At 39.8% G+C, this 13,215-nt stretch overlaps 1 protein-coding gene across 1 annotated transcript; it reads right to left on the bottom strand.

Moving 5' to 3' along the window:
• Positions 1 to 4,491: 4,491 nt before the first annotated feature.
• PCK1 (phosphoenolpyruvate carboxykinase 1) lies at positions 4,492 to 12,088 on the bottom strand. Its single transcript, XM_027813603.2, has 10 exons — positions 11,927 to 12,088; positions 11,468 to 11,742; positions 9,919 to 10,100; positions 9,143 to 9,346; positions 8,638 to 8,825; positions 7,529 to 7,691; positions 7,174 to 7,398; positions 6,952 to 7,083; positions 6,152 to 6,247; positions 4,492 to 5,562 (listed from the first exon to the last, which is right to left on the bottom strand). Exons 2-10 carry the CDS (start codon positions 11,689 to 11,691, stop codon positions 5,108 to 5,110), a joined length of 1,869 nt encoding a protein of 622 aa, XP_027669404.2. The 5' UTR covers positions 11,692 to 11,742; positions 11,927 to 12,088; the 3' UTR covers positions 4,492 to 5,107.
• Positions 12,089 to 13,215: the final 1,127 nt, after the last annotated feature.

Below are 13,215 nucleotides of genomic sequence, written 5' to 3'. Positions count from 1 at the left end.
CCCTTCAGCATGGTGGCAGGGCCTTCCTAGGATTTCACTGATGAGGTGATGAGGAAGACTTCAGACTGTTAAAGCCCCCAGAACTATACAGAGCAGGGGTAAGATCTGTTAACTGTGAGCCTAGAAGCTATTTCCCATGGAGGGTGAACTTGGTTTGTTCTGGAGAATAGCTGTTTGTCAGGATCAAATTTCTGGGAGGGACTGTTCCCATCTCAACCAGCACTGTGATGCTTTACAAGAAAAAGAACAGACTAGTAGCTTGGTTTACAAAACGAACAACCACCAACGCCCCACCACCCCAACAACAAAAACAGGAGAAAAAAAAATCCTAAACCCCCAAAACCCCAACACCCCTCCCCAAACCACAGCAGTTTTACAAATGGATATTTTTTAGCTGAATAAAAGCCTTGAGGCTGCAAGAAATGGCACAAAAACTTTGAGATATTCCTTTGCGAGGATGAAAACAGATGGTTTTTTTTTCTTTTCCAATGGGCCAGTATCTGAAATTTTCAAAGAAGACACAAAGAACTTTTCTGAGATGTGTGTTAGAAAAAGTTCTGCTAGCAGCTTATCAGCTTGAACGAAAGATGAAGTCAGATAATCTCAGAACCTTCATCTGGTCACACTTACACTGGACAAAAGCCACAGCAAGTCCAATGTTGCTAATATAAAGAGGAGCGAAATTAATTGCAAGGTGACCAATGTCACTGATGGTAGCAAAGGGTGCTGGGTAGGTTCAGCTCAGAGGTCTTCTGCACAGTCTTTTGCAACAAAGGCACCATAATGATGTTTGTGTTTGCAAGAATCGGATGCAGCCTGAATTTTGCGTATTAACATATGTGGATTTCCGCAATTTGCTCACAAAATCCTTCTCTGTTAAAGTTTTGCAACCAAAAGTTATATCCTTGATGGCTGTAAAGTGCAGTAAAGGCATACAATGGCTTGCTTTTTTTCTTTTTTTCCATCTAGCTGTTTTGTATACAGATTCACAGATGTGGCAGGATGTGTTTTGGAATCTTGGTGACTGGTGTTTGCCAGCACCCATTTGACAAATGTGCCCTTTTGCATTGCTGAGGTTAAACCGCTGCTGGAGATGTCCTCCATGATCAACAACAAGGATTACTAACTTGGAATTTAGAGTGCTCTGCTTTGCCATTCATAAGCAGCATTTCAGTAGTCTTCCAACCAGGTAAATCTCTAGTTACAATAATTGTCTTTCAGTTAGGGAGCTAATTGACTATACTGCAGCAAGTATGGAATAAATCACGTTACTATGGTAGCCAAGGTTTTTGGAAAACAGTTATTTCCCAAAGCACAAATGCTATTTCTCTGAATTTTACTTCTTTCCCTGAAAATAGCCCTATCATCACACAACTGTGAGAGATCTGAAGTTGGGTTTCACCTTTTTGCAATAAAAGTTCTGCAGCAAGCTGGATGTTGCTTTGTAGTTTTATTTATTTATTTGGTTTAACCTTCCTCATGTTGACAGAATACAGGTGTGTGAATATCTTATATACTCAAGCTAATTACTACTGAGACTGACATCTGAGAAAGGGATTTGAAGGAACAAGACAAAATACAGTCTAAATTTGACCTTGAAACATTAGAAATTAGTCAAAAGTACGGCATTAGGCTTGGAGGCTTCCTCAACCTGTGCAAAGATTGGACTAAGGTCTGTGCCTGGGCTCCATGGCTTTATCTGTGCTAATAGGAGGACTTGGCACTGAAGCCAGACTTTCAGCCCAAGTAGATAAAGGTCACTTAGAGGGACTGTGCTAACTTTAAGGGAGTTGAGCACAGCCTCCCCTCGACATGGTGCATCCATCACTGTGTTGTCTTGTTCAGTGAATCGTGGCCCAAACGAGGTATCGGAGACCGTATCTTCAATAGCATTAATAGTTAAACTGTGATTTTGATTTTGTCTGTCTTCATCCACTGGTACATCCACGAGGGTTTTAACAAGTATTTTGTTTCTCACTTCCCAGAATACCAAGTGCATTTCAAAACACAGCTGTTGCAAATGTTATGGCTCCGTGCACTTCATGTGTTAGTCTTCCCTGTGCTTCCCTTCTCTGAATCACATTTAATAAGCCAAGCTTTATATTTCTCTACTAATTTGTTGAAATTTATTGCATTTGTTGCTTTCCCCTCTTTCTTTTGAAAATCAGGGGAACTTCCAAATTTCAATTTAAAAGCATTTTGTTCTAATTCATTTTGTTTTTATGGAGCATAGTATTTGTTGGAGGGAGAGAAGTTGAGATCATAATCTGGCACGGTTGACTAAGTTTCTAAATTTTAAACCACCACCTTCTCTCTTTTTAAACATTTTCTCTGCCAATACTAAACATTTTGATCATTCAAAATGTAAATTGTACTCCCCATAGATGCTGATGGTTTGCGGATATATTTACATACAAAGGAGCTGTTGAGTGACTCATGCAAAAAGTTATTTTCTTGTTCTCCACCTTAACAGTACAGCAGTATTTTTCCTCCATTTTCTGTAGTTTCCGGAATGATTTGCCTGCCCGTCGGTCTCTAAGCAATGTTTGAAAAGGCGCACGTGGTTAAAATGTGTGGAGTGGGAGAACCGCAAATGGTTTAAGTATTTTTGCCAGAAGTGCTCGTGATAGCCACTTTCCATGAGTTGCGTTATGTTACATGGAAAGAATACCCGAAGTAGAGCCCCGAGGGCAGTGGTGGTCGGGGGAAGGAAAGGCTGCCAGCCTCTCGGGGCGAGGAGGAGAAAGCAAGGGTTCGTCAGAATATAAAATCTAGTGTTCTGGGCTGGGGTAAGGTGTGCTCAAGGCAGTTAGCACCTTACAACACCCATCTCGCTGGTTGGGTGTGTGCGCTAAGATCACAGTTACATTGCCCCACAGTAGTGGTGCCTATCTCCTCATTGAGCAGCATTTTATGGGACAAGGGTCCCTTGGTTCTCCCATGTCCATATGCCTGCTGGGCTTGGGCATTTGGCGCAGGTTCTTCTAGCATGGAAGTACAAATTGTTCCTTTTGTGATATTCAGAATATTGAGCCTGGCTTTGTTTGAGAAGGCAGAACAGCATACTGGAGCTACTCAGAGAGCCCTGGAAAGCCCCAAGCTTCTGTACATCTCCTAGGCAGCATTTCAAAATGTGCTTGGAACATGTTTGCACTGCTCGGCACTGGGATCCTCTCATGAGGCCACTAAAAAATTCTGAGACTGTAACTGGCCATAACTCTCCAATACTAGTATGCTGGATTTTCTTTAATCTCTTTGTTCTTCCTTAGACTTATTCAAATACCGTGTCCAATATTGTCATATCAGTTTAGGAATGGCCCATGCCTTTCATCAACTATTTATAGAAATAGTTTATAAACAACTTTATTTTATACACATGATAATAGTCCTTGAATCTGAGGAGTGCATATACTAGTCTCTTGGCTCACTTCCTCTGACTCCTTTACTGCCTTCCACCTTGTTTTTAATTTAATTTGGACCCCACTCGAGTACACAGGCTAATAATGGTCCTATAGGAGACCTGCATCTGTGCAGATGTGGTTTTTGACCAGCAAGGAGGTAAACTGATGATCATCTCTACAGAGGCTGCACTGCTCTCCTCTGCTTTTGTCACAGCTTTCTATTGTCTGGGTTTTTTATGTGATGTATCAACTAATGCTGTATTATTCACTTGAGAGTTGATTATGTTTGTGTTAAGTCCTAAACATGGAGTCAGGAGGTAGAGGCTTTTCAGGCTATGTGACCTCTCCTAGCAAACTTGGAAGGGCATCTGTTGACCAGCCCTGGTACTGTTTGTTTTGCAAAGACATGGGATCTATAAAAAGGCTTATTACACAATGTAAGTGATTTTCTTTTTGCTAAGCAAATATTTGCAATATATTTTGGGAGATCAAGCATCCAAAGTGAAAAAGCAGGATACCTTCCAGCTGGAAGCATGTAAAGGACACTTTTAATTGAGAGAACATGGGATGGTTTTAGTGTCTCAGATTAACAAGGAAGCCAACACAGGCTCCTGCCCTTGTTTTCATTGAGCTCTAAGGCATTAGGCATCTCAACAAATCCAGAAAACTCTTCCCAAACTGCCTTTACTTCAACAGCTCCACTAGTTATTCTGGCAAAAGCCAAGGAACTGTGGAACAAGAGACAAAACCTATGACTTTTGCAAATGAGCAAGGTCCTAATATGGGGCTTTCCTAGAGTTTAGTTTATTTTATAAATGCCTGAAGTAACTAACAATACCCAGTTATGGAGAGCACATCACTAGCTGGGTGACTGCTCGCAGATGGTATTGTAAATTCTGGATCATTCCTTTGGCTTGAATAGAAGTTGAAAAGACAGTATAGGGCTTAAACTAGTTGGCTTAGGAGTAGCAGATCAATGCTAGTCAACATCTAACTTCCACATGTTAAATTCTTCCTGTGCTGTGTTATTGACAGGAGACTCAAATTTTATGCATATAGTTTATAAACAGTAAGAATACTGGAAATTAGGTCATATTTTGTATAAACATTTATTTCAATAGTTTAAAGAACAAGCCGTTCAAAACATCTGGAAATCACAGGAACATGAGTCATATAATAGCAATATCTTAAATACGCATTAGTAATACAAAGTCATCTTTCACTCTGATAAAAGTTACGACTTCATTTTTCTAAAAAATATTTAAGCCATGAAATATGTTTAGGTAATATATATACAGCATCTCATTTTCTTCTTTCCTGTGGAGCCTGAGATGCTAGAGGTTTGAATGATGGAAACAGTGTGCTACACCTTGAAGGCTGAATTGGTTTGTATTGTGTATGCAGAACTAGGCAAATTTACATCACAGCTATATATGCATGTAAGTGACAGATCAGGGTTTGAAGACCACGTGCACATACGTTCCCACAGCTGCTCACCTATTCACAAGTACGGATGTAGTTATAAATCATCAGGTCTGGAGTTATTTCTCGAATGCCCATAACTATATTCTAACTAAACTAAGACCTGCTTTCATTATAAACCCCTGCCCATCAGTGTGCTGTTATGCTTCCAGTAGTGATTTGGTAAAATGCGCTTGTCCTGTCTTAGTATATGTGGATTGATAAATAATTGTGGTTTTGATCAGCTACAACTGTTTTATCCTCATCTCTAAGGCAAGCATTTCCCTTTCTATTTCGTAAGGAAGGTCAGCATTAACTTGCACTTCAAAGTATTGTTTGATTTCTTCTACCTCCTTTTCCCAGAACTCTTTGGAGATATCAAACAGCTCAGTCAAGTTGACATCTTCTAAACCCTTCAAGTCCAAAGCAGTTTCAGCAGGGATGTAACCTATTGCAGTTGGTTTGGCTGAGGCTTTCCCTTCAATTCTGTTGAACATCCACTCCAGCACACGGGAATTCTCTCCATAGCCAGGCCACAGGAATTTCCCTTGGCTGTCTTTCCGGAACCAGTTAACATGAAAGATCCTTGGTAGTTTTGCAGCTGGACGATGTGCCATGCTGAGCCAGTGGGCTAAGTATTTGCCAAAGTTGTACCCAAAGAAAGGTCTCATGGCAAATGGATCATGCATAATGATTTTGCCTGTTCAAAACACAAACGGATAAGGTAATAGTACATTTATTCTAAAGCACAAAGATTCAGATCCTCCCAGAACTTAGTACCCATAGTTCCTTAGCTGCTCTTCTGTATCTGAACCAAAGAGCTTTAAAAAACAACACATGCGTTATCCCTGATGTACAAAAAAAGGGACAAATTATTTTTTGGAATCAGTGGAAACCAGATTTCTTAAATCTCAGGTCAAGTAGCTTAAATGAAGATCCTTAAGAGCTGGATGTAATCATTCCCATATTTATGTTGAGCTCTAACAGAAAAGAAAATTTGAGTTTGTTTATCACAGACTGTAATGAGAACTCCATATCAAGGCTTTTGGCAACCCCATGCCTGCATCCTGTTCTGTATGCTTGCCACCTAGGGGATTATTTTGCTTAATTTGACTTTTATAGAGAATTTGGCTTTTAATTCCAGTACAAATATTTTCTATTGTGAAAATGCATAGGTTGCAAAATTAGCTGCCAAGACTGAAATGTGAAAGAGCAGGGGGGGAGGACAGAGGAGGCACTCCAGAGAGGATTGCTTTTAATACAGGTAGGCAGATTAAATTTTGATTTACCTTTGTGCTCAGCAGCTGCAGTTGCTTCAGATCTCATAGCTGCTCCGATAAATACTCCATGCTGCCAGTTAAAGGCCTCATATACAAGAGGCACACCTGTAAAGATCAGTAATTAGAGGTCCAGAAACATTTTTATAACAAGTTTTGTTACCTGAGATAGTGCCAAATGCATGTTACTGTAAAATGTATTCTAATTTTTCCTGTTTTTTTAATCAGTTCATTTCCTACCCTCTTCCAGCAAAGAAGTTTATATTAATGTTTTCAAAACTGGCTACTGATTACTGAACAAATCCATGTTGAGTTCCTCAGTAGGAGATATCTGGGACTTCAAATCCCCAGCAGATTTGACTTGAAATAGTCTAGTCCTGTGGTCATGATACTAGACTCAGACCTAGCATTACATCTATTTCTTTTCCAGCTTTAGGTGACCTTTAATGGATCAATTTATTCTACTTCCTTTTCTGTAAACTGTCAACAACTGGTTCATTTCTCTAATCGCCTCTTATCTGAACTAGTTAAACTGCAAGCACATAGAGATAAGTATAGCAGTTTGCTATGTGTCTATGTATTACCCAGGTTAGTGGGTCCTGGGGTTTTGTTAACATCGAACCGTTCAGACTTTGAAATATCAGCGGCTGTTAAGCATGTGTGTCAAAGGCTAACATGGAAAAGTTAGACTAACACGGCTATTTCCTTGCTTTTGCAGCTGTGAAAGCAAAACTTGTGTCTATGCCCAGTTGTGTTCCAACCCTTCTGCGGTCAGCACTTCACCCTTGCTATGTGGCTGCTGCGTCTCTTACCAGCAGGTCTGCGGCCTCCAAATATTATCCCTTCAATGGGCACACCTTGGGGTGATTCCCATGCTGGGTCAATGATGGGGCACTGGCTGGCTGGAGTGCAGAATCGTGAATTGGGATGAGCACAAGGTTCTCCTGTGCAGAATACAAGAAAAAGGTCATAATGGCAGAATTAACTTGAATTCAGCAGAGAAAGCCAAGAGACTGTGGTGTGAACCAGATTACCGTTATCTGGAGTCCAGTCCTTGTTCTTCCATGAAGTCAGTGTTATTCCTGGTGGTAGTATCTCATCAATGCCTTCCCAATAGACACCTCCATCACTGGTTTCTGCTACATTGGTAAAGATGGTGTTCTTGAATATGGTTTTAATAGCATTGGGGTTTGTTTTGACTGAGGTTCCAGGGGCAACACCAAAAAAGCCATTTTCTGGATTGATTGCCATTAAGTTGCCTGGAAGTTAAATGACGAAATATAAGTAAACCAAACTGGTTTAATTCTACCCGGAATTTTGTAGCATGTCTTGCTGCACCTAAAAGCAACCTATCCTGGACTGTAAAACAATCCAATTTCATTTCTATACCTTGTTCATCAAACTTCATCCAGGCAATATCATCCCCTACACACTCAATCTTCCATCCTGGCAGGCTTGGATTCATCATGGCCAAGTTAGTTTTTCCACACGCACTAGGGAATGCTGCAGCAAAGTACTTCTTTTTACCTTCTGGATTGGTAATGCCCAGGATCTATTGAAAAATTAATGCAACTGTTAAACATGGTCTTTTTTCTTGCAGTTCTTATTTTGAAGATTGTCTCCCAGCAAGTGGTAATGATAAAATATTTAATTATGCAAATTTGTTCCTACAGAAGAAGCACCACATAATACAGTTGAGAAATAACCCAAACTGTACTTTACTAATCAAAAAGTCTACTCTTCTTGCCCTTAGAATAGTTCTTACATTTTTAAAAAAATGTCAGGTAAGTATGTAACTCAAACATTTATTTATTTATTTATTTATTGCTAATGAAAGTAGACTGTATATAGGTGAGACTACAAGAAAACCAGGCAATATTTTTTTGGCTGCATAACTAGATTGAAGTGAAAGCATTTCATGTATGGATACTTCTGCACTTCTCAGGATCCATAGATGATATTTCTTCTGAGACTGTTCTTTTAGACACTTAGAAATTAATTTTTTTCAGTAGTATTTTATGGTAGTAGAATGTTTAAATGACAGCAGAAGGTAAAGGCAGGAAGGGTACAAAGCAGAACTCATTTAGAAAATCTAGTATTTTCAGATTTTTGAGTGCATAGACTTCTTTATAATATGAAAGACATTTTTCAAAATTTACATCAATTTTTTGCGATTAAACTTGTAGGGGCAATGTGGATGCCCAGTGATGTTGATTAGACTGTGCTCAAATACATGGGTCTGCCTACAAGTAGTCAGTGTCAGCAGTTCCAAACCTTTCCTGGTTTCTGATTTTACAGGTATTATTTTAAAATGTTTGATATTTAACCTTGCAGGCACTTTCCTATATCTCATAAGCCTGACGTGATAAATTCAGATCTAATGTTACAGGACTATCCATATGAGACTAATTTCATTAACAGCAAGATGTGATGTATTTATGTTGAGCTGACTTAAGGCTTAATGGCTGTTCAAACACACATGATTTAATAGCTCTTACCAGCATGTGCTCAGCTAGCCAGCCCTCCTCTTTGGCGATTCTGCTGGCAATTCTGAGTGCAAAGCATTTTTTCCCCAGTAAGGAGTTTCCTCCATAACCACTGCCAAATGAAATGATCTCTCTGCGATCTGGGAGATGAGCAATCAGCGTTAACTCCGGGTTGCATGGCCAGTTGTTGATTAATGGTTCTGCAGAACAGAATGTTGTACTCATGAATGCAGCAATTTCCATGCTGGATCACACTGTTTCATCAGCACTGAGCCTCTGATGGCAACCCATACCAGATGCTTCAAAGGAAATCCCCTGGTAAGTACTAGGGATAATAATCTCCTTTCCATGAAACTCTCATTGAGCTTTGATTCCTTTAATTAAGTTCTGAACCTAGTCCTGTTACACGCACCACCTTGGTCTTCTATGGTGAGTGTCTCCTATGTGCTGAGAACACAGTCTGCTCTGAAACATGCCTCTGGGAATTCCCAGGGTGAGAATTTTTAATGTCTCTTACCTTTGAGTGGTAGAGGACATCCAACCGAGTGAAGGCATTTTACAAACTCCCCATTGCTCAGGGCTTTCAAAGCAGCTGTTCCCATCCGTGTCATGATCCTCATGCTGGCCACTACATACGGTGAATCTGTCAGCTCAATCCCAATCTTGGACAAAGGAGACCCAATAGGCCCCATGCTGAAGGGGATGACATACATTGTACGTCCTGGAAAACAGGAGTAGCAAGATGTGACAGAGCAAAACAAGGAGCTTTTGAAATCTTTATTAACATGGAGGTTAATAAAAAGCTGTTTGTCTTGTGGGTGTTTCTGATGACTTTTAAAGATCTGTAGCTTTCTGTTTGTTAATTGTGTAGCAAGAAGTTTTATCTTAAATACTGAAAGCAGCTATTCAGACAAATTGTCTAGTCAGTTGTAATGGTGTGTGGTGGCCAGGTTCTCTGTTGGTGTAAATCACTGAACCTGAAATTATTGCTGGGGATGGGGGTCCTCCATTCTCACCTCACTTATCTGCTACATGACTTCCTGAAAAAAGTCACGCAAATTTTCCTACCTTGCTTTGCCCCTCTTTATGAAGAGAAGAATGCTGGAAAGAGACTGAGGACTATCCTTGCTTTTGGATCTATGGTTAAAAATCTGGATGAAACCAACAATGTGACTAATTCAGGAGTATAAACCTAAACCTTCAGCTAAAATCTTTCTTTAAAGATTACAGTAACTAGTAGTAGTGTCTGTGAAATCCTGGAAGTTCAATGTCAAGAGTCCTTTTCTTGCCCACCTTGCATGCAGCCTGGGAACCTGGTATTGAAAGCTTTCTCAAAATCTTCTTCAGACATCCAGCAGCCCAGCTGGCTAGTTCCAATTTTAGGGATTGGGGTGGTATCTCTCTGTTCTTGAGTGATGATAACAGTTCTGCTCTCAATTCTTGCCACATCTCTTGGATCAGTGAGAGCCAGCCAGCTGCATTTCACCAAAAATCAGGAAATTAGACCTTAATAATCAATATAGCACTTTTTACCCTTCTGTGGGACTTGTTTAGCATGAAAGGGTTCAATGCTTTGTAAGGCCAAAACTATGGTGACAAAGCCAATGTAACAGGCAATCTCAAAAATCAGTCAGATACATTGTCTCATATGAATTGTTTCAAGACTTTCCCTTATGAATAAAAAATTATAAGGCCTAGGAAATTCTGGTTACATGTTAATACTTCTCCGGCTCTTATCTCAGTCTTATTTTCTGTTGCTAACTTCCAGGGAAAAGTTAATCTCATTTAATTCTCATTCTCATCAGTGTGAAGTTGTTTTGCATAGGGACCACAAAATGATGCCTCAAGCGAAGTGGGTGCCAAGCAAGTACTGTAAGTGTTGGTATAAGTGCCTGTGGGATCAGAATCCAGCTTAGTGGGTTGGCATAGTCCTTTAAGTTAGAGGCACTGCAAAAGGAATACTGAGTATAAGCATGATCATAAAAAGGGAAGCCTATTAAAGGGGATTCTTTTTCCCCTCTAAAGAATTTTTACCATCTATTTACAATAGAGGATTGTTTTACATTTTCACCTCTGTGCATAGAAATTTTGCACAAGTATAAAAATGTTCTAGTTGGGCTGTCATAACCATCATCGCTACAGCTAAGCATATAATTAACAATGAATAATTTATCTGGTGAATCTTGCCCTTTTCTCTCCCAAATAGTCTGCAAACAGATTGCCAAATTCCTGCACTTAGTTATTCAAAAGTCTTTGCAGATTTCTTCCATAAAGATCTCTTGGTCGGCACGTAATTCCTGAGTATGTACTTGTTGTTAATATTCTCCTTTCATGTTGGATTAGCTGGGAGAGATGATGAAATATTTGAAAAAAGTATTTGCTGAATACATTACAGTCAAAGCTCATCGGCACGATATGAATAATGCCTGTACTGAATAATATTTGAACACCCACAGAGCTATTTGAATGCCACAAAAAAGTATTTGATGAATAAACTAATTGACTAAAATAGTAGAATTCTTCAAAGGATGTATTTTCTAAATAATATTTAGCCATTGCTAATGATTAGTTACATAAGTCTCATGACATTATTTCAGTTCCCTGATGTAACTAATCAATAGAGACAATGTACAGTTGATAGTCCAATTGAATAATATGCTCTAAGTTAATTTTTAGAAGAAAAAGTTTGCTTTTCCTCAGCATTTCACCTATGTAAGCTACAGTGCCAAAATGTCCATGGAAAGCAAATATTAAAGGTTTATAAGCAGTTTTAAAAATAAACAGGGCAGAAAATGCATATTGCAAGTCTGAGATGATACTTGGCTTCTTTCAGGCTACTCACCAGTTTTCATACTTGCTCAGCTTCTTGACCATGCCTTGTTCTACCATGATATCCAGAATTTTTTTGTTTTCTTCTTCTGAGCCATCGCAGATATGAATGCTCTCAGGCTGGCACAGCTTGGCATTACTTTCAATGAAATCCCTTGCTTCTGGAGGCAGGCTCTGCAAATCTCCCTGGACAACCTTGGGCATGATGTTTACCTCTGCTTTCAACTGGGGGGGCATTACTGAACCCGTAGTGGATCTTGTTGATGGCTTTGAAATACTGATCACAATCTAAAATCAAATATATTGGGTGTGTTAGCATACTACCCAGTGTCAACAAGCCTTTCTAACAATGTATAATGCAAAGGTAGAATCTGTAATAGACTTAATCATGTACTTCTGATTTAAAATCAGTATAGAGAACTTGGATCAGTGGTAATTTCAAGCTGGAAAAAATAGAGGCCATTCTACTTACTGTCTTTATAAGATTGAGTTGGATGTCAGAGAGGATTTTGCGGTAGTTTTCAGTTGATCCCGTTTCACTTCCTTTGGAGTGTCTTTGCAATCAGTGCTTTTCAAGGAAGCATCCTTCTTCCTTAAATATTCTTCGTGGTAGTGTCCATCCCACTAGGTGAGGCCAGAGAGGCTTGTCCTTTACGTCAGCACTGGATGTGTCTTGGGACAGTGCCACCGACACTGTCATCATACAGAGTTTTCAACAAAGCAGCCCTGACAAGGTAATCATTTAACAGGTTTGATTAATGAATGCTGAAAGCGGTGATTCTTAGCCCCCAGGTTTGCTGTTTTGAAGTGGTTACAAAATTTAGGAGTTTAACCAAACTTTGATCCAGTTTGGCTTTGAAACCTAAAACGTCACAACTTCTCAGTGTGTGGGAAAGGTTGAGTACAAAGAGTATCTGGAACTGGGAGCACAGAGGTCATCCAGGCTAAGCACATTTGCCTGCATTTTGTAGACAGATGCTTGCTAGTTGGCTGTGAAGTGGAGGCTCGTCCAAGGTGTGTTTACTCACCTTCGGAACATTGCCTGATCCAGGGATAAAGTTCACCAGTGAGCACTGACAGGCCTGAATAACCACTATATACTCATATACGCCTGCCTGGAGGCCTTATTTTAGTCTGTGCAACTCTAAAAAAACAAGCAATGTAAATCTAAACGTTGGGTTTCCTTCAGTGTAGGAGAGAAAGCTTTTGCTTATGGCTTGCTTTAGGATCTTGCAAACTGAACAGTTATTTTCTGTTGCTACAAGCTCAGAAGAGGCAGATCAGCAAGTGTGTCTCGGTAATTAACCCCCTCCTTCAAATGTTATGTTTTATTTTACTGGGAGTCCTATGAGGGCCATAAAATATTCACCCATGTTTGAATCAGTACTCAAAGAAAAGGCACAAAACTGCTCAGGAATGTACCTGTACACTCTGTTATATGTGTGAAGTGCACTGTCTGCGTATGTATGTATACAGACATGTGTACATATCTGTATCTGCTGTGGCAGTATATGATACCAACAGCCACTACTATTCTTAGAATTCTGAGGGTTAGAGAGTGACCTCAGACACTTCCCAAGACAGACCTCAGTCTTGCCTCTAATGATTCCTGCCAGCCTGTCTGTCTTTCAGCTCTTTACCTTCCCCTAATCCGTTTTAGACCATCATGACCATAAAGAAAGGCTGGTCCTCATTTGTCCGTGCAGTCTGGGTGTGTGAAGACTGAAGTATTTCAGTCAAATAAAACTGTAGAAAATAACC

Source organism: Falco cherrug, chromosome 10 (genome assembly GCF_023634085.1).
Source record: "Falco cherrug isolate bFalChe1 chromosome 10, bFalChe1.pri, whole genome shotgun sequence".
Classification (NCBI taxonomy): domain Eukaryota; kingdom Metazoa; phylum Chordata; class Aves; order Falconiformes; family Falconidae; genus Falco; species Falco cherrug.
The sequence above is the reverse complement of the archived record's forward strand: the minus strand, read 5'-3'. Positions and strand labels throughout refer to the sequence as shown.